We start from the raw sequence: 23,018 nt of genomic DNA on the forward strand, positions 1-23,018 counted from the left end.
CTCAATTCTAGTTCTCTAACTAAAGGATCTCTCAGTTGACAAAATTAAAACCGAGCGACCATTAAGTAGATTTTTAAAACAAGAGGTACCAAAATATCAATTATGGTATAAAAGACTGAATTTATCTCATGTTTGCTTTTCGTGAAAAAATATCAATTGAAGTGAGAGGTTTCTTCAAACGATAAAGAGCCAATTCGAAATAATCCACACTTAAAGGGCGAGATCCATAACATTGTTTTTTTCCAGTGCAGGAAAATTACACGAGAATTTTCAGTCCTATGCTCTACCAGCTAAGCTATTCTGACAATCTTATTTTAGACGCCTCATCTTATTCATTTTACTAAATAACTTTAGTCCATATCAATTAAAAAAATAAATCAGATAATGATTTGAATTGTTAATCATTCCATTTTCCACTAAAAAGAGGTTTCGGTGCGGGCCGCAAGAGCGGTATCAAATCGAGGCAAACTCTGATATGACCTCCAAATAATAGGGATCAAGATCGGCCGGCAAGACAATAGGGGATAAGTTTCATCGTCGAAAGAAAAACAGTCTGGATCACCAGTTAAGATATATGAGATTACAATGACGATTACATAAGAATAATCAATAATCCTACTTTTTTATTTACCCGAAAAATCTGAACTAAAAAATTTAAAAGTCTCATATAAAACGGTGTCGTTTTACATCTAAAACGATGTCGGTATCTAATGAATTATTTATTCTCTATGTTTTTTTTATAATGACGTAAATGAAGATCACAGAATGATTTAATATTTCGTCAAATTTACTAGTTATCTCAATCAATTATTACTAAAACAACTGAATAATTATAACAGTACGTGCTGGCAACAATGTATGAGTTATACAAGATAAATTTCCTTTCAAGTGTATGAGTTAATTTATATTTGTGGCTATCACCACCAAGAGATTTTTATAAAATTAATTTGATGGTGATATTTTATAAATTTACCTGTGCACTAATTAAATAATAATATTTTATTTGTAATTATTTGATTATTGATTTTAGCTAAACTGCTATTCTCGTCGTTTTGAAATAGTTGTCGTTTTAAAGAAATTTTTTTATTTCATAATACTTGTCATTTTAAAATATCAAAAAAGCATTTATTGCTATTTTTATATATATATCCCTTATTAATTCATTGGAAGAAAACAAACATAAGAAAGAGTCTTAATTATAAGAGTGTTTATTTCATACAACCGTTGCGCCTTACAACAAGCCAATGGGCATTTGCGATAGAAAATCTTTCAATTATTACTGATTTTTTATCATTTAATTTTTCAAATGGCTAACGCACTATTGATTATTTGATTTGTTATACAAATGACATGGCGCAACGGTTGTATCCTATAATCTTCCCAGTTATAATAACAAATTTCAAAAAGGGATTAATTTAGTAAAATTGCTAATAAATTTAGACATATTTATTATTTTTTAATCTGTGTGAAAATGGTTAAAGTGATAACTATTTCAAAACGGAAAAAAATAACGACTGATATAACTCCATTTTCACCAATAAAAAATTTAGTTTTGAAAATAAGATTATTATTCCACTAGTGAGATATTTAATTTTGGAAATTAAATTATCATTTAATACAATTGTAAAATTATATAGAAATTTTAAAATAACAATTATTGATAGACAAAAATATTTAATTAAAACGATAACTAAAAAAACAAAAGAAGTATTTGAAGGGCATTGTTGCAAGGCTTTTGTTCATGCAATAAAGTCTCCATTATGTAAAGATTGAGATGTTAGAAAATTTAGAATAGTTTTAAAGTTTAATTGTTTAAGAAATCACGAAACTTAACACGTTTAATAAATTTTATATAATTTTTTAATTTTGGTAATTTAATATATGTTTTTTTATAATTTTAAACACCGAATAATTTTCAGTCAAAAAATACTGATCAATATATCAGAATAAACAATGTTCTGGCGTCCATATCATCATTTTTTTACGGAAAATTGTGCAGTGTTTAAAGTTGCAAAAAGTTAAAGTTAGTGTTATATCTGTAAAATATGTTAAAATTTGTGAATTTTTATATAGTTAAACCTAATTTTAAAAAATACTTTAGTCTTGTTTTTTGGTTTTTAGAAATTAACTTTCAGTTTTGTATCAGTAGTTATACCTGGGCTGTTCATTATAGTTAACTTTTTTTTATTGATGACTAGTTTTGCACAATCAATAATTATACCTGGGTTGTTCATTAAAGTTTCAGTTTTTATACCTGGTTTTTAGAAATGGTTCACTAGTTATTATTGATGAGCCATTTATACTTATCACTCTATACTTCATCCAATGACATTAATCTTTGACAAAAAAATGATACTCCCACGGTTAATTTATAATATTTGTCTTATTTAACCATTTTATATAAATTAAAAATCAATAAGTATATTTTAATTTGTATGTATTTTAATAAATTATCAACATTAATTACTACTACTTTTGACTAGTTTTTTTTAGTCTTATTAAATTATGGGCAATGCTATTTGGCCCGAATTTCAGTGGACACAAAATGGCCAGAATAATTATAAATTGCAAATCAGTCACTTTATTTATGATCTCTCTAATTGTACTCAAATATGCACAAACTTTTAAGTGTACTAGTAATTACTCCAAATAATGGCACGGCAAACAAAGAAGACATCAACATGAATATTTATAAACGGAAAACTTCATTATCAGGTTCTTACATTATTTCTTTTTATTTTAAAACACCCTTATATTTGATAATTTTAGTAAGTAGTCCCTATATTATTAATTAAAAATATCCACATTGTAAGGACCAACTGAAATAAAAAAATTTAAAGATTTTACAAAAATTTGAAAAATAGTGTACATTTAATATATTATATTTTTACTTTATATACAAAACATAGCCTTATTTTAGTAGTTTACATATTGTAAATGATTATGAAAAAGTAAAAATTATTTGTGAAACATTTGAAAATAGGAATAAATTTTATCAAAATTAAATATTGAATAATTAAAATTATAAAATATTTAATTTAGTAGAGATCTAGATATATAATTTTAAGAGAGACATACTAAATTATAGTAACATATTCAATAAAAGAAAATTTTAAATAATTCAAAAGCAATAAATAATGATAATATGTCGTCATTGTAGATAAGTAGAATACAAAATTAACATTTGAGCTAGAATAAAAAAAATAAATGATCAAGTCAATGTGTGTGCAAATTAGGAGCATGAACAAATCGAGTTGAATCTAAGCTAAATTCAAATTCAACCTCTCGAATTTCAACTTGTTATACAAGCTTGATGTCCATCTCAAACAATATCTGACTTGAGGTCAATAAAAAATTAAGAAAAAAATATCACAATCGATGTATTTTAATGTTTTTTTAAATAAAATATATACTTTAATCAATTAAAATGATATACATTTAAATAAAAAAATAAAAAAATAATATAATAAAAATATTATTACTTTATGTGTGTAAGAGGCTCGTGAGTCTCGCAAGTCTATTAAATTGATCCACGAGCTTGACTTGAATTTTTTAAACTGATCTCAAATAACTACATGCTATACATATAATAATTTTATAAATATAAATATTAAGGCCATAGTAAGGCCATAATAGATTTTAATAATTATCTTATAGTTTTTAATTAATAATTAAATTTTATAAATGAAAAGGGCATTAACGTAAATGTGCATGCTCCCTCCATCTGTATTTTTATATATAGTATAGATTAAATTCTAATATAGATTCAAATAATTTTGACTCATACCAATATAAATTTAATATATTGGATGATAAAAATTAGTTTCAAGCTGGGCATAAGCCGAGCGTGAACTTGTAGTGAAAAAGGAGCAAGTGAGTTCCAAAACCGTCCAGGTGTGTCAGGTGTAGGGAACATTCCTCACTCACCTGTCAGAGGATCTTCTGTGGTCTCAGGATCAGTTACACATGAGTATGGATCGTTACAAAGTCTCGGAGCTCGTCTTTCCGATCTGGCTAGGCAGAGCTTTTATATTTCTAGTTCCGAAACTCGAAAAGAACCTCTGATCTGACGTTGTCTAATGTATACATCCGAGGTGATACTTCGACATCCTCAGTCTGGTGACCCCCCAGATCACGAGGTCTGTGAATCTGGAGTGGTCGGGTCCGACCTATGAAGGTCGTTTGCATTATACGTTTTCGGGCTCAAGTATTTGGTCGGAGTGTCCTTTGCTTGCCACAATTCGGGGTCAATCCTTGATACTAGGTTAGTAAATTTTTTGACTTAGCGATATTTGTCCTTGGCGAGGTTGCTTCGCCCCTACTAATTATACTACTATGTTATCAATATAGTAATTAAAAGAACCAATTTCATATCAATGTTTTTAAAAATTAACTTATATATTAAAATGGAATAAAACTAAAAATAATGATTTATTATTTCACATGATTTAATCTTTAAATGACATATTTCAATTTAATACTAAACTGTAAATTATTCATTTATAGTTGATTATAATAATAAATTTAATTTAACTAATTCCTTGTCATTAAATTATAAATTATTAGTATAAATTTAAAGCTTATTGCTCTTTTTAATTGGATTTTTTAGAGTAGAAATATTAATTTCAAATTATTACAGCATTATGTTTTATTACTACTACTACTAATAATAATACTATTATAACTGTTATAATTATTAACTAATGAGCTTTAAAATTTCATGCACTTATTAATATTTTTTCAAAGTAAATGATTTAGTAATAATTAAATCCAAATTAACTTAATAAATAATGATATGTTTAAATAATTATATTTGGAAAAAATTTGTATTTAAATAAACTAATGATTTTTGTATGACTATAATTAAGTTTTTAAGAAAAATAATAAATTAAAATTATACAATACAAAAAAAAATATACATTAATAAGAAATAAAAACCTATCACTATTATTTTGCTGCACTTTTCAAAAAATTATAAATTATAACTATAAAAGGGGTCACAGAGACAAAAATAAAGAGGAGGTACTATAGGGATATATTAGCCTACTCATAAATTGTGGAGTGTAAAAACCGAATTCCAAAAATATTTGAATTATGTTGCTTTGTTTCTATAAATGGACTTTGACCGAAAGTAATAAATGTTTCTTTTGCTAAATAGGTTTTTATTTGCAGTGATAACCTTATTATGTTTTTAATTTCAAAAGAATCCATTCTGGCCAAATTGTGGCCATAATTTTCGGGCCAAATAGATTTTCCCTTAAATTATTTACTGTTAAGCATAAATTTAAAAAAATAGCAATGAATGTCTTTTGGTATTCTAAAGTAACAGATATTAGGTAAATATATAAAGTTATCACTTAATTAGATAAAAATAACTATACTACTTTATATAAATCAACTTCTCAATATTTATATTTTCTCCATTTTAAACTAATAGGTTACATTTTTTTAAAAAGCAATTATTTTGTTATTTAAATGATTAATTATAATATTTGTCATCATAAATTTTAGTAAAATACTTAAAAAATAAAATAATATAAAACTTAATGTTAAGTTAAAAACGGAAAATAGGCGCTCTTCTGGATTATGCGATGTTGCGGGTTCAAACCACATTTGTGTATGCGCCCGTTTAAAATTTGAAGTCAGCGCTCTCGCAAAAAACATTATTCGATCCGAGTGCGGATTATTGTGGAGGTTAAATTAAGATGATTTCATAGTTGAAACTATTTAGGACACTTTATTACTATGCATCGAAAATAAATGAACAATTTTTTTTTATAAATTAATATATATTGTCTTGATAACTTAGTTTTTTAATACTTGTTTTTGTTTTAAGTTATTTCTATCAATTTGGAATGAATGAGATATTTAATTAAATGTGTTTCAATTAATAATAAACTACTATTTATTTTTAAATTTAATTCATTTCAGCATTAAATTTGAAAGAAGTAGTATTAACTTTACTAATCACAACTTGTCTAAGCATTAATATAAACAAGTGCAAGATTATCCATGAATTAGTTTTTGAAACAACTTGAAACTAGTACCACTCAATGCTACTCTTAGTCTCTTACTAGGTTTTGGACTATATGTTAAAATCATCAATGCCACATGAATTTTGAAACTTATCTTTTATGTAGCTCATTAATATGTCATTAAATTTTTCTGCCTCTTATCCTTCAAATTTTCCATGCATATTTTAAAAAATTAAAATTAAAATCACTCCAAATCCTTGAAAATTAATCTTATGTTTTATTCTCAATTTCTAGTACATGGATGATACATATATAACTCATTTAAAATGACTATTTTTCTTTTATTTAGACAAATATTATTGTAGTGGAAGCCAATACTATATAGGTTTAATTGCGTAAAAAATCACAAACTTTAACATATTTTGTAAATTTAACATAAACTTTCAATTTTGGCAAATTAATGCACAAACTTTAATTTTTTTTATAATTTTAGCACCGATCAATTTTCCTTCAAAAAAATAGAAAAAAATGCTGGTATATACACCAGAATAATCACCGTTCCGGCGTCCACATCAACATTTTTTTAATAGAAAATGATAAGTGCTAAAATTGCAAAACATCAAAAGTTTGTGTATTAATTTTCCAGAATGAAAAATTTATATTAAATCTGCAAAACACGCTAAAATTTGTGATTTTTTACGCCATTAAGTCTACTATATAGTAGGAAAGAAAAACAAAATTGAAAGAAATTATTTATTAGTTTTCATTACTATAATTAAAATGATAGATCTTTCAAAGTAGAATATTTTTTTATATAAAATCACATATTTTAGAAGAAAGAATATATGCTAATTAAATATTTTCCTCCATAATGCACGCTTAACACATTAAGAATATTAGAGAGATAATTTAAAAATCATGGAAATAATAGTTATATATGCATACCAAGAAATTTAATTCAATACTTTAATTAAACGATTCTAATAAAATTGTGTCATAATAATCTAATTGAAAGATTCAAAGATGCTATCTAATTGGTACTTGCCACATAAGCAGCTGACCCATTTCTGATTAGGATGTACACCTGTTAATAAGAAACATAATAATAATAATAATTAAATAGAATAACTCTATTTATGAAGCAAGAATTAATAAAGATAGTAAATTTTCTATTTTAACATAATTTTTTTATTAAAAATAAATAAATAAATATATATAATCTCATCAAAGTAAAAAATATTGATTTATCTGTATTAATTATCGATGATAAATAGCACCATCCATAAAATATTTATAGATGAATTAGAAATAAATCTATTTATTATATAAACTGTATATTAGTGTTTATTTATTTTGAATATAAATATAATAAAATTCATTAAATACTCCATTTGTTCCATGACTATAAGAAATATGTATATTTTGAGTTGTTTTATGATAGATTATTTTTTTCATTTTTAGCTATACTTTAACGATTATAGACTAATATTAATAGATTGAATATATTTTTTATCCGATTAGAATATACTAATTAGAATAAATTTATGGATTATTTTTAGAATATGAAAAAAAGCTATTATTTTTAATTATATTATGGAATAGAGAGAGAACTTAATATTTTTTTTATAATTATGAGACGGAAAGAATATTTTGAAATAATAAACTTTACCATGCCGATAATTTTTTACGATTAAAGAAATTAATTAAAAAAAACTTTCGTTTTTTAAACAATAAATTTGATAAAGATAGACATAATAGTTTCAAAACTCTCAATAAATGAGAATCAGGTACTTCTTATTAAAATGGCCTAAACAAAACAATTAAGATTTACTTATTCTTTTATCCAAACCCAAATAATCAGATAATATCTTGAAATTACCTATTTTTTCACCTTTTCTTTTCCTGAAAAGCTGATTCCTTTTATCGTTTTTCTGTTATTTTTTAACAAAGAATTGTAATTTTGATTCTCACGCTAGTAATTCTTCCCACTATAAAAACCACTCCTAATCTAATCTTTTTGAACAGAAAACATGGAATTCTGTTGAAAAGACATAAAATTTTCTTGATTTTCTTTTCTTGCAAAATTCTGTTTTCTTGATGTAACTTGAAGAAATTATCCGTTGAAACGTTGGATTTCTTGAGTATTGAGATTAATTTGAGTTTTCTTTAAGTTTAGATCAGCTTGAGTTAAACAGAGTGTAAGCAAATCAAGAACCAGAGAATCAAATTAAGCAATCTTGGAAATTTTCTTGAATTTGAAAACTTGAGTTAATTTTGCATAAGTTGGGGTGTCCAAACGTCAAAAAATAGAATTGTTTTTCTTGCATTTCTGTTTCTCCTCGTCACTTATTTTCTTTTCCTATTTTATAATTTTGTCTAATAAGGAAATCAAATCCCGACAATTTCTCATTCTTTCATAATTTCTCTCTCATTTTTGTCTATTTTCTTGACCTTTCTCTGTTTTTCTTTTCTGGGATTAGGAGGGAAAACAAAAGAAAATTTTCTCTCCTATTTCTCTCTCTAAAAAAATCATGATTTTTGACAAGGGTTCATCACCACAATCAAATCTTGATTGTTTTCTTCATTGCACAACCCCTTCTGTTCCTTCTCAATTTCTTGCAAAGGTTTGTTCTTTTGAGTTTTTAATGATGTTTTGTTTCTTGGGTGGTTCTTGATTTTTATGTTTATTTTTTTTGTTTTTGTTTTTTCAGACAGAGATTATGAATTTAAACCGTTTATGGCATCCATGGGAAAGAGAGACAGTTGAGTATTTTACATTGGGTGATCTTTGGAATTGTTTTGATGAATGGAGTGCTTATGGTGCTGGTGTTCCTATTGTTATGAACAACAATGGTGAAACTTTAGTTCAGTACTATGTTCCTTATCTCTCTGCAATCCAAATTTTCACTAGCAATTCCTCTCTTAATTCTTTCAGGTACTTTTTGTTTTGTTTTTATGAATCTGTATGTTAAATTTTAGCTCTTGAATTTAGATTATCAATTGCATTCCTTTAGTGATCATTTTGACTTAGTCTTAGTTTTGATTTGTTCAAATAGTGCTGCAATATGCAATTTATATCAATAAGTTTGTGATTTTTGTGGAATTTATTTGTGGTTGATGAATTGAGGTGAAAAAGTAGTAACATTTCGAATGGTTTGGTTTCGTTAGGGAAGAGACTGAATCCGGCGACGGTGAGACCAGAGATTCGTTTAGTGATTCTTGTAGCGATGAGAGTGAAAGCGATAAGTTATGGAGATGGGACGGATGTTCTTCCGAGGAAGGAGGATTCGAGCAAGATAATCTTTGGCCTCTCAATGATAGATTAGGCCACCTTTATTTTCAGTATTTTGAGAGATCAACTCCTTATGGAAGAGTTCCTCTAATGGATAAGGTACTCTTTTTTAAAACTTTGAAATGGAGTTTTTCAATTTGATGTTCTTTCACTCTCACTTTTATTTGTCTTTTATTTTTATCTATCTGCCTTGTTCTTCCAAGATTATGGCCGGTGAAAGATAAGAGATCGATAGCATTGTAGTGAATATTGTGGTTTTGTCAAGAATCTATTAAAATTCTTTACATGATAAGCATCTCATAAAGATAAATGAAACTTTTGACTACTGAATAAGAATTACTTGCTTTTTCTTTCTATTCTAGATTATAACATATGTGTTGATCTCGATCCTTGCTTTTGATATGATGTAGTCGATTCATCTTTTTCCTTTATCAAGTTCATCATAATGCCTCATGAGCATTTTTCTTTCCTTTGATTTGATATTGTCTCTTTAGCTTTTATTGTTTAGAAGGAGAATCCTTGACACTGTTCTACCGTCACCACATTTACTACGAATTCCTTTTGTCGGTATCTTCATATTAAAGTAACTGGATTCCATTGACATCATCTAGGAATTTTGCTTTCAGATTAATGGATTGGCTCAAAGATACCCGGGCTTGATGTCGCTTCGCAGTGTGGATCTTTCTCCTGCTAGTTGGATGGCTGTTGCTTGGTCTGTGTCTCTCTCCCTCGTGCATAGATTAGGCAGATTCACGTGCTCGTTATCATATCTATATAAATGACAAGTAATCTAACAAAATTAGTATATAAAATGCATGCTATCCACATTTAGATAATGTATTGATTCTGCTGTTGAATTCTGGATTAAATACCTTATTAAGCTTGAATTTAATTTCTTATTATGATTTAGATTCCTTTTATACTGATTTCCTACTTTCGCAGGCATGTCACATGATTCATATAAGATTAACAAAAATCGGATACTTATTGTATTTTATCTTCAGGTACCCTATATATCACATTCCGATGGGGCGAACCATAAAGGACTTGTCGACATGTTTCCTCACATATCATACCTTGTCGTCATCATTTCAAGGTGCTTTTATTAAAATTTCGTTTTCGTTTTCACATTTATTAAATTTACTTGCTTAGAGAGCTACGTCCATGAACAACGTTTGGTTATATAGTATTTATGTGTTTGTGTAATCAGATATGCATTTAGATGACGACATTGATAGTCCGGAAAGGAAGCGAAAGGAAGGGGAAAGTATTTCGCTCCCGCCATTTGGTTTGGCCACTTACAAGATGCAAGGCAATGTGTGGATCTCAGGAAATTGTGGAAGGGACCAAGAGAGGCTAGTTTCACTTTTTAGTGTGGCAGATTCATGGCTAAAGCAACTGAGGGTCCAACACCATGACTTCAATTACTTCATGGGAATTAGGCGTGGCTAAAACCACTAAACTTGCACTTTTGGCATCTCATGATAGGAATTGATCACTAAAATCCTCTTTTTTTGGTCGGATTTTTGGTTCCGAGCTCGAGAGTCAGCTTGTTTTCAGTATCGAGCTTCGCTTTTTAAGCTTATTGTAGGGGCTAACTCATGTAAATCAGTTTGATCAACAATGAGTGCATGTGAGATGATAATTTAACCCTCTTGTTTTTTTTTTTTTTACTTTATTTGGGGTTTTTATGGAGTGTCCAATGAAGCCTTTTGTGTAGAGAGATGGATGAAGTCATGCACATAGAGAGAGGGAGAGATTAAGTGTGTGATCTTGACTTTGAAACTTCTTCTAGATTGTGTAACATTGTCTTGAACATAATGAAAATGGTGAAACATTTGATGTTTTTCTTATGCAATTTAGTGTTCTAGTAATGATCTTTTTAGAAGTCTTTTTTTCTTCGACAAAACCGATCGAATTAACTAAAAAATATAATCGAATTAACCGAATAGATCAGTTAAATCGATTAATTTAGTTTAACTGATGGAATGATCTAACCATACATTTTGAGGATAGGTAGAAAATAGGTGATAGAATGATTTTTAAGATAAGTGTTGAACTAAGTATAGTAAAAAGTGGGTCCTAATTGATTTTGACTTGATCAACACTAAGTATAGTTTTACTTAATTTGCTTGAGAATTAGGTAGGAATACGATTGAAATCCCACTATGATTCGCTATTTGACTTCAAATTTCAACACTAATGGCCCATGGCCAATGGCCACCAGCCAATAACCAATGGCCTAGTGCATGCTGGTCTGTGCTGGCTTGGTTCTAGAAACCTCATAGACTCATCGTATCATCTAATTAGTTGATCGCTCACAGATTATTTTAAAATCAACTCAAATCAATTTTATGACCCACTTAAAAAATTAAATTAAATTTTAACTTTTTTTAAAATATTGAAAATTACATAATTTTTTTTATAAGAATCGTAGTATAGATATAATAATAAAAATGAAGATAAATTGTGAAAAATAGAGCATTAATTGTGTTTTTTTAAACTATGTAAGTGAACTATTCTTTTGTGACGGAGAAAGCACATTCAATTATTATTTTTATTGAACTCAAGCTTACTAGTTGAGTTCAAGTAGCTTGGATGCAGCTCGACTTTAAAAATTTAAATATGTTCAAATTCGAATTTATATCATACATTCAGGCTTATATAATATTTCGAGTTTGGTATAACACATCCGAGCTTGTATAATATTTAATGTTTGGTATAACTCGACTCGTCTCGATTTGTTTACACAGTAAGAGTCATAAAGGAAATTAAGTTTCTTTTTATATAATTTACTCAAACTAGCTAATAATCTAGGTCGATCAATGAGGCTTTTTGAGCTTCTAAATATGCCGCTAATACGGCAAAACTAAGGTGGGAATGGAAAAATTAATGCCCAATTTTATACGTTAAGCTTGACAGTTTTAAAGGAAAATTTAGATGAAATTAAGACAGAAAAATTTGTAGCTTTTCTGTTCATTAAGGCACGTATTCAATTACCATTTACCTTACTCCACCTTTATTATCACGAACACAATTAAATTATTCACTCAATTTTTTTTGATAGAGACGCCTCCTTGTATATATATGCTTAAATGATTTAAAAATAACAAATTTTAACGTCTTACAAATTTAATATGAATTTTTAATTTTTTAATATCAGACATCAATTTTTGAATTTTTACAATTTGAAACACCGAATAATTTTTCGTTTCAAAATGCTGATGTGAACACCAGAACAATGTAAAATTTGATGTCCATAGCAATATTATTTTAACGAAAAGTTACTAAAACATCGAAAAAAGTGAGAGTTTATGTTTAAAATTCTTAATTAAAATTCGTAATAAAATTAAAACATTTTAACGTTTGTGATTTTTTAAATAATTAAGCCATATATAGAAAACTTTATAATAAACTTTATTATAAAAGGATGTATCTTTTGGAATTGACACATGACTATAGTATAGTCTGAACTCAATTTAATGGGTTCGACCACGTCCCATGGCACATGGATTGGGTTCTAGTTTTTCAACACGAAGTGGATTATGTGTATTTTAGTGCCTTGAAACCCATCATACATCTTACCATTATCATTTAACAAATTTTCTTCTTAGGTCAAAAGTGTAACTACCAACTATATGTTATAATTATAATCAATACACATGATTTAAGAGATAAATATTTGCCTACCTTGTGATGTTGATAAAAAGAAATTATCAATTAGTTATATCACGGACCAATGGAAAACGTATAATATATAGATAATTACACATCTTATAACTTTAAAATTTTAAATAATATTATTAACATAAAATGTAAGAATATATACATTTTTTTCATCTTAATTTTTTTTATTTCATCTACCATTGTATAATATCTATTCCGTAAAAATAGAAAAAGCAGCTATTGTTTTATGCGACAAAGATAAAAAAAAATATTTAGTTAAATATACAATTATTAACATACTTCTTGAGTTTATCATATCAGATTTAATTGAATTATAATTTTGATATATAATCTTCATATATATAAAATTATATTGGACAAATATTTATATACTGACTTTGATTTTTATAAATTATTAATTTATATTGATTTATTAAAAAAAATTAAAAGTATAATTTAAATTTTTATTAAAATTTAACTGTAACTAATGAACTTTTTAATTTTTGTGAAAGTCGAACTTTTTAATATTTACGGGATGGAAGAATAGTTTTTATATTTTTATCCATTTTATAACAAAATTTTGGTTATCCATTAATGGACATTTCTTCTATAAAAATATTTCATTTATTTTTTTTAAATGAATTAATTATAGTTGAAATTCGAATTCACAATCTAATGTATACATCATTGTTACTCACATTGGTCATGTAATCAGAAGTCTATTTTGAAGTGTAGCTCACACGGTCCAGATTGGTTGTACATCACTTAGTTAGCAAAATGTCAAATATTTCACCAATTTCATTTATTAATGATTGCAACTTATTTAATTTCCAGGTGCCACACAAATAACCATAATTTTTCTGATTTCATTAACATCAATAATTATATGGAATTCACAATGCAATCCCCTGCATCATCAATTAGTTTGTATTTAGTTTAGTTTAGCTTAGCTTCGGTCATAAAATTAATTTGGCTTCATTTGGATTGAAATTATTTTAAATTATAATTTTACTTAATTTATTGACAAATTTTAATCTAATTCATACATTTTAAATTTATAAAATATAAAATTTATGGATGCAGATAATTTACCATTCAAATAAAATATAAATCTATAAATTTATAAAGATCGATACTTCTAAATAATAATAATTTATCACTCATAAAATGATTGAATTGAATTTTCCATACAAAAGATAGGATTTTGAGTGGCACGTTTCAAAATGATATACATTTTTAAAATTTATGAATTTTTATTGCGTTTCAAATTGTAAAAAGATTGACTCTGTTTAAAATCCATTACAATTTTATAAATTTTATAGACTTTGCTCATCTAAAATTTTCAATTCAAATGGCGAGTTCAAAACACCATCATACTATTTCTTAAAATTAAGTAGCGATTATTTTTATTTGTGAAATCAGGGTGAACGAACTGAAGACACTTTAAATTTATATTAATAAGTTTTTAAATCAAAATCGAAGTAAAAGATAATTTGAGGATTTATGTGGCAAACATGCAAAGTAAGATTCCACGTGTGCATGGTTTGATTCTCACCATACAGCATGCAATTTTTGTTATATTTATATAAAAAAAGGTTAATGTAAAGAAAAAATGACAGATTTTACACATTTCATCATTTTAATCACGCAGTTTAATTTTTTATGTTTTCATAGACGAATTACCATTTTTTTCAAATTCATATACAATACTGAGATGACATATTCATTTGTGTAAAATGACATCCACCTCAGTGAATTTTACCAATGCAGTCGTGACATTTCAACACCGTACATGAATTTGAAAAAAAAAAATAGTTCATGCATGCGTGATTAAAATAAAAAAAACATGTAAAGTTGATGAATTTTTATGACACTAATCTTGAAAAAGCATAATTAATGATTTTAAGAAATCAAACTTTTACGGTGCAGTTAATATAAATCAAATCATTCACAAAAGTAAATTTTAATTTTAATTTTTGGTAATCACTTTAGAAATTTTATTACATGACAGCCATCCGAAGGCTTTATCCCAATTCCCAACCATGGAGAGGCTTCTCCAAGCAACAGTTAAATTGAAATTTTAATACAATTAAAATCAAAAATGAAATGAAATTCTATTTAAAAATTAATATTTAATATATTAAATTTATATTAAATTAAATTGTATTCAAATATTTACCCAATTAAATTGTATTCATAAATTTCAGTTTAATATATTCGATTTGATTGTATTATTGATCAATTTGATTTTGATCTATCAGAATCCATGTGCAATCCATTAATTGTCATTTAAATAATTGAATGCAAAAAGGAAAATAATACTAGAATGCATGGAAAGAGACAATGACCCTATACTGACACACGTTTTTTTTATGCAATGAGAGTTTTGTTAAATTAATCAAATCATAAAGTTTAAATTAAATTAATAATATATTTTGTATATGACACTAATTATAATTTAAGGTGTTAACTATTGATAATAATTATTTTTAAAAAAAACTATTGGTAAGTAATTAATTATGAATTAGCAATTCCAGATTCTGCAAATAAATTAATAACACGAGGAGGAAGAGCATATCAACACATTTTTCCATCTTTCAAATTAAGAAAATATTAGTTTAGTTTAAGCTAATCTTTTATAAAGTGAAGTCTCCCTTTTCAGGTTATTTAATTAGTTCGCCTGCCAAATTAATTAATGAAGTCCATATTGAAAAGTTTAGGATAAGATCAGAGGCAAAAAAAATACCTAATCTAGTAAACTATGTATACAATTCAAATGAATTTCTCATGGAGGGTACTTATTTTTTTTTCTTCCATCTATGTATCAAAATTTAATTGGTAATATTCAAACTATATGTTATTATATTATGATGTCTCACTGATATGAATTTCTTTAAAGCTAAATGAATTTATCTATTGATAATTATGACCAAATTGATAAAATTATTTTTTAAAAACGGTTCAATACGTCAATTTTATGAGTTTTATAACTAAACAATATATATAAATTAAGTTTCTAATTAATAAAATATTTTAATCTTAATTTTAACTTTTTTATGATGTATTAATCCACAATTGAAAAAATAATATAAGAAATATTAAGAAATTATCTATGTAATTTTATGAAAATTATATACTATTACTAAAATAAGTTTATTATTTTATGTTTTTTTATATAAATCTTCTTCAAATATGGACTAACTTATTATAAAGTAACACAAAATACAAAATTGTACCTTATTAATTAACTAGACTCTTCATTTTTTTTATTTGTCTTTTGAATTTAATTATTAGAACTTGGAAAATTGAGATATCATACTTTTAAAATTATTTTTTAAAGATATTTCAATCAATAACAAATCATTTTCCTTTCTTTAAAAATTATGATAAGCAAATGTTTTAAAAATTATAATAAGCAAATTATGATGAATTATTTTTTATTTGTCCTATTGCTATTGGTGTTCGTATTGACTAAATTCAAAGTAACAGCTAGTTTAATAACTAACAATTTTAATTCAATGGAATAATGTCATAAAAGTTCACCAACTTTACACGTTTTCTCAATTTAATCACGTTTTTAAAAACTTTTTATAAAAATACACCAACTTTTATTTTTCTCCAAATTCATACACGGTGCTGACGTGCCTGATAGAGTTTGTAATGATGAATTATATTATTAATCTGTTGTTACAAGAAAGCAATGAATTTATACAAGTTACAGAACTCTATAAATGTATGAAACTAAACTTTAGCCTAAAACTAAGCTAACCAAGAGGGAAAATATTATACAAGGAAAGAATCATAAACAATATATTCAATGATATCCAGAAATCATGTTGATTCTTGATCTGATATGATAATATTCCAATACGCCCCCTCAAGCTGGAGCATGTAAGTCACAAATGCCCAGCTTGTCTTGTAGGAAAATAAACCTGTCTTTGCTAAGAGCCTTAGTAAAAATGTCAGCTGTCTGTTGGCTAGTATGGATAGGCAGTGGATAAAGGATACCGGCTTGGAGCTTTTCACGCACAACATGACAATCGATTTCAATGTGTTTCGTGCGCTCATGAAAAACAGGGTTGAAGGCGATGTGGCGGGCAGCTTGGTTATCACAAAAGAGAGATGTGGGTTGTGTTAAAACGATGCCAAAATCCTGTAACAAAGTGCGCAACCAAACAATTTCACGAGTGGTGGATGCCATGGCTCGATATTCTGCTTCAGCGGATGAGTGAGAGACAGTTGTTTGCTTTTTGCTTTTCCAAGAAACTGGACTCGTGCCAAGGAAGATGCAATAGCCGGTAGTTGATCGTCTCGTTATTGGACAACTTGCCCAATCAGAATCGCAGTAAGCAGTCAATGAAAGAGAGCTTGAGGAAGATAATAAAATGCCTTGTCCAGGAGTTTTCTTAAGGTAGCGAAGAATGCGGTGAGCAGCATCTAAATGTAACTTACGAGGAGCATGCATAAATTGACTGAGAACATTAACTGAAAAAGATATATCTGGTCGAGTGATAGTGAGATAAATGAGCCGACCCACCAATCGGCGATAAGCAGAAGGGTCATCCATCAAAGGACCATCCGAATCTGAAAATTTCAAGTTGAGTTCCATAGGAGTATCTGCGGGTCGAGCACCTGCGAGACCAGCATCAGATAATAAATCAAGAACATATTTACGTTGGCTCAAATAGATACCAGCTCGAGAGCGAGCAATTTCGATGCCAAGAAAATATTTAAGGTAACCCAAATCTTTAATGCGGAAGCAACCGAGGAGAAATTTTTTGACTTGGTTAATGAGATCTTGGTTATCACCGGTAATGACCATGTCGTCTACATAAAGTAAAATGAACACAGTAGAGGATCCGCGGCAAAGAAAAAATAAGGAGTGATCAGCTTGTGATTGACTGAAGCCAAAATTAGTAATAGCATGAGAAAAAGTGGCAAACCAGTTGCGAGATGCTTGCTTTAACCCGTATAAAGATTTATGAAGCTTACAAACAAGGGAGGGCTCCCCTTTTTGAGAATGGCCGGGCGGAATAGACATGTAAACTTCTTCATCTAGCTTACCGTGGAGGAAAGCATTTTGAACATCAAGTTGGTGTAAATGCCATCGTTTGACAGCTGCAATGGCTAAGAGAACTCTTACAGTCACTAATTTTGCAACAGGAGCAAAAGTTTCATTGTAATCAACACCTTCAACCTGTGTAAAACCTTTGGCAACCAAGCGCGCCTTATAACGTTCAATACTACCATCAGATTTCCTTTTTATTTTGAAGACCCATTTACAATTTATGGGTTTCTTTTGAGAAGGGAGAGGAACAATGGACCACGTCTTAGTTTCTTCCAAGGCATGGAGTTCTTCTTTGATGGCCTGCCTCCACTCTGGAAACTTAACAGCTTGGTTAAAAGTAGTGGGTTCAGCATCAGAAGACAATGTGCTAAGAAATGCAAAATGAGAAGGGGTAAACTTATCATACGAAAGAAAATTGTGTAAAGGATATTTCATACCTGTAGACGACGAAGGAGGTAAAATTTGAGCTTGAGAACAATAATAATCATTATACTTTGGATGGGGTTGGGTGTTTCGTTTAGGACGGTTGAGCGGAAGGGTAGATAAAGGAGTATTGGTAAGTGTCTCAAGTGGTGGTGTTTCAGCTGACATGGTGGGATTTGGTTCTCTGGTTGGTGTGAGTGACATGGGTGTTGACTCTGCTACGTAGTTCAGCGGTATTGGATAGGGAGTGGAGATGTCAATATCATCCTCTAAAAGGAGAGGTAAAGGCAGTGAAGAATTATCTTTCTTGGGCATGCAAGGAAACATATATTCATTGAAAATAACATCACGACTAACATATATATTCTGATTCTGAATATCAAAAATTTTATAACCTTTTTGTGCAAAAGGGTAGCCAACGAAAATGCCAGGAGATGCTCTTTGGTCGAATTTGTGTTTGGTTTGAGTATTACGCCCAAAACATAGACATCCAAAAGCACGAAGATGAGTAAAAATGGGCGCTTTATTGTACAACTGCTCAAAAGGTGTCTTGTTATTAAGAACTTTAGTTGGTGTTCGATTGATGAGATAAGCAGCCGTGAGAACACATTCGCCCCAAAATTTAAGGGGTAATCCAGCTTGAAAACGAAGGGCTCGAGCCATGTTTAGCAAGTGCCTATGTTTACGTTCCACTACACCATTTTGTTGAGGTGTGTGCACGCAACTGTGCTCATGAATAACACCACGAGAAAGGAAAAAATTGTTGATAGTATGATTAAAAAATTCAGTGCCATTGTCACTCCGAACTCGACAAATGTTGGTATCAAATTGTGTGTGTACCATCTGAAAATAATGTTGAATGTGAGAAAAAACTTGAGATTTAGATTGTAAAAGAAAAATCCATGTGCCACGGGAAAAATCATCCACAATAGACAAAAAATAATGTGCGCCATGCAAAGTAGGAGTAGCATAAGGACCCCAAACGTCAACATGAATAAGCTCAAAACATCTAGTTGTTGATATAGAACTAGTAGAGAACGGTAAACGATGTTGTTTTGCTAGAGGACAAATAACGCAAGAACATTTATTCGAAAAAGAAATATTATTATCTATGCGAGAAAAAATATCATGAATATGCTGACCAGGATGTCCAAGACGCCAATGCCATATATCAATTGTAGAGGTAGATGCAGCTAGAGAGATTGGTGCTAAATGATGTCGAGGTAGTAAAGACCATTGTGTTCTTTAGCCAAACCTATCACTTTCTTCGTCATCAGGTCCTGAAAGATACAAAAAGATGGAAAGAAGTGAACTGAACAATTAAGAGTTTTGGTAATTTTGCTTACTGACATGAGATTGAATTTGAATGTAGGAGCATAAAGAACATTATCTAAGTGCAAGTATGAATTAAATTTACATGAACCTAAATGAGTAACAGGGACTTGGTGTCCATTAGGTAATCTAATAGGCAAATTAGAGTGTTGTTTGATATTAGTTAAAGAATTCAAATCATGTGTGATATGATTAGTACATCCTGTGTCAATAATCCAAGAATCATGTACATGAGAAGATAAATGAGAACTCATACCTGCAAAATTGACAAATGGAGTAGAAGTGTTTAAAGGAGATGATTGGATGAGAGTGAGAAGCTGTTGTATTTGTTCATGAGTGAAAGGCAATTCATTTGAGCTCGGGCGAGGCGTGCTTTGTTCTACTGCAGCTGCAACATGCTGATTATATTTATGACCAAAGGAATTACCTTTATGCTGCTTCTGTTGGGATGATCTTGAAAAAGGCTGAAAATTCGGATCATAATTTGCATTTCCTGGTTTCATACGACATCGAGATATAGAATGACCATCCCTTCCACAAAAATCACAATGGTAAAATGGTTTATTGCCTTTTGATTGATTTTGTTGGTGTGTATTAAAAGAAGAAGAAGAGCCATTGTGAGTTGAGGCTGCCATGGCTGATTGGCCTGAATAACCCATTGGAGTTGCCATTTGTATAGATCGTTGTTGTTGATCTTGCAAGATCATAGAATAGGCTTTAGAAACTGTTGGTAGAATGTGCATCATCAGAATCTGACTACGCGATTGATTATAAGATTCGTTGAGCCCCATTAGAAATTGGATAAGACGATCACGATCTTGGATCTTTTTGAAATCTGTAATCGCACCGCAGGAGCATGTTTCATGGGTGTTATAAATTTCAAGCTCATCCCATAAACCCTTTAGTACAGTATAGTATGTGGCAATAGAATCATTCCCTTGTTGATGATTGCAAATGGCTCGCTGAATTTCAAAGACTCTTGTGGCATTCGGTTGTGAGAAGCGATCACGAAGTTCTGCCCATACATCAGAGGCTTTCTTCATAAAAATTACGCTATTGGCAATTTCTTTAGAGACCGAGTTAAGTAACCATGACAAAACCATGCTGTTGCTACGACTCCAATGGTCATATGAAGGCGATGATGCTTCAGGCTCTGAAATTTTCCCGTTAATAAATCCTAGTTTATTTTTTGCTTCAAAAGCCATGGTGATTGCACGACTCCATATGGGATAATTGTCTCCTGTTAAGGCTTGTGAGACTAATATGGTTCCTGGACTATCTGAATGGTGGACGTAGTATGGTGATGAAGAATCTGGTTCATGGTTTGAAAGAGCCATGCCAGATGATGGAGATGTGGTTTACTGCTAGAAAAAGAAATTTGAAAAAAAAAAAGGATCAATGCTTTGATACCATGATAGAGTTTGTAATGATGAATTATATTATTAATCTGTTGTTACAAGAAAGCAATGAATTTATACAAGTTACAGAACTCTATAAATGTATGAAACTAAACTTTAGCCTAAAACTAAGCTAACCAAGAGGGAAAATATTATACAAGGAAAGAATCATAAACAATATATTCAATGATATCCAGAAATCATGTTGATTCTTGATCTGATATGATAATATTCCAATAGTGCCACTCATTCATTGGTGTAATTTGCTAAAGTGCAAGTCATTTTTATCTAATGAATGAGTGACACGTCAGAGCCGTGTATAAATTTGGGAATGAAAATTGGTTTATTTTTATGAGTATTTTAAAAAACGTGATTAAATTGAGAAAACGTGTAAAATTGGTGAATTTTTATATTAACCCTAACTGAATAATAAACATATGTCATTCATTTATTACTAAGATGATGTTTATTGGATGAACTGACTGTGTAATGCTATGTTTTTCTCTTCTTCTTCTTTAACAGAATCTTGTTTTTCTTTAATTTATAATCATCAATCTGCATTATTTCTACTATCCACTCCCAAGCTGGGAGCATAAATATCATGAATGTCTGCCCTGTTTACAAAATCCTAAAACTGAATAAAAGGAAGAAGTTTTGTGAAAAAGTCAGTTAGCTGTTGAGAAGAACTGACCGGAAAAAAACAAATCAAGCCAGAGTTTATTTTCTATCTCACAATATGGCAATCAATGTTTATATGCTTTGTCCTTTCATAAAATACTGGACTATGAGCAAAATATCATGCTGATTGGTACTTATCATAGTATACAAAGGCAGGAGTTGCTTCTTCAATTTGTAAATCTTTTAAAAAGAATGAAAGCCATTGAACTTTACATGTTATATTTTTCAATGCTCTGTATTCAGCTTCTGAACTTGATTTTTAAACTGTTGATTGTTTTTTTTTTTTTTGATAATTAGGGGGAGAGGAAGCGCTTGTGGGAGGAATCGATTCCACGACCTAACAAATTGCTGCCAGCTCTTATACTATTTGAGTTATAACTCATTAGTATGTGTTTTTGTTTTCCAGGATTTAAGTTGTTTTAATTAAAGTTTAATTATGATTAATTAAGGTTTAATTATGATTAATTGGAGTTTAATTATGATTTTCATGAAACTCATCGATTATGGTGACACGTCAGTAAGAGGATTTTTTTATCCGGTTTACACAATTTCAGAGTATAAGTGATACAGATTTACTATTTTTAGCTTTTTAAAATTTTAATGCAAGCTGAGGGGGTAAACTGATCCTTTGTTTATAAGAGTATAATAAGGAATTAATGCAGATTCGAGTATATGAGACTTTGACCCTATTACATAAGCAATGTACGAAACTATTGAGAAATTACCTCTATTCTCAGTAGAAAAACCGAGTGAGGAAGCCCCCTAGGGACAGTAGGAGGGAATGCCTTGTTATATATGATATAACTATAATACAAGAGAATAAAAGTTTCACTTCTGTGGCCGGTCTTATACTACAGAAACATAATGGATTAAAATTGAAGTTAAATGTTTTCATAGAATAGACGGATTAACGACACAGTTTAAAACATATCATGTCGTGGATTGACATGTGAATCTATTCGACCCTTTTATAGTATTATATCAATATCGTGTCGTGTAAACGTATCTCATCCAATTATTATCCTTTAAATATATAATCTTCAAATGGATGAAGGTATTTGGAAGAGAACAATTTTCATCAAAATTAATTAATTCTAATAATAGAATAGCAAAAAATCCTAATATTAAACTATTTATATCCTTGCTACCATGAAAATGCATGAATAAATACAAATTGTCACTATAAC

At 29.0% G+C, this 23,018-nt stretch overlaps 2 protein-coding genes across 2 annotated transcripts; one reads left to right on the forward strand and one right to left on the reverse strand.

Annotated features, from left to right (window-relative positions):
* Positions 1–7,990: 7,990 nt before the first annotated feature.
* LOC126656562 (uncharacterized) lies at positions 7,991–11,125 on the forward strand. The gene is made up of 6 exons (XM_050351152.2): positions 7,991–8,599; positions 8,687–8,910; positions 9,144–9,366; positions 9,894–9,979; positions 10,272–10,363; positions 10,478–11,125. The coding sequence occupies exons 1-6, from the start codon at positions 8,507–8,509 to the stop codon at positions 10,717–10,719; spliced, it is 960 nt and encodes a 319-aa protein (XP_050207109.1). The 5' UTR covers positions 7,991–8,506; the 3' UTR covers positions 10,720–11,125.
* An 8,515-nt stretch (positions 11,126–19,640) lies between these two features.
* LOC126654563 (uncharacterized) lies at positions 19,641–20,480 on the reverse strand. The gene is made up of 2 exons (XM_050348468.2): positions 20,013–20,480; positions 19,641–19,704 (listed from the first exon to the last, which is right to left on the reverse strand). The coding sequence occupies exons 1-2, from the start codon at positions 20,461–20,463 to the stop codon at positions 19,670–19,672; spliced, it is 486 nt and encodes a 161-aa protein (XP_050204425.1). The 5' UTR covers positions 20,464–20,480; the 3' UTR covers positions 19,641–19,669.
* Between the last annotated feature and the right edge of the window lie 2,538 nt (positions 20,481–23,018).

This window comes from Mercurialis annua, linkage group LG7 (assembly GCF_937616625.2).
Source record: "Mercurialis annua linkage group LG7, ddMerAnnu1.2, whole genome shotgun sequence".
Classification (NCBI taxonomy): domain Eukaryota; kingdom Viridiplantae; phylum Streptophyta; class Magnoliopsida; order Malpighiales; family Euphorbiaceae; genus Mercurialis; species Mercurialis annua.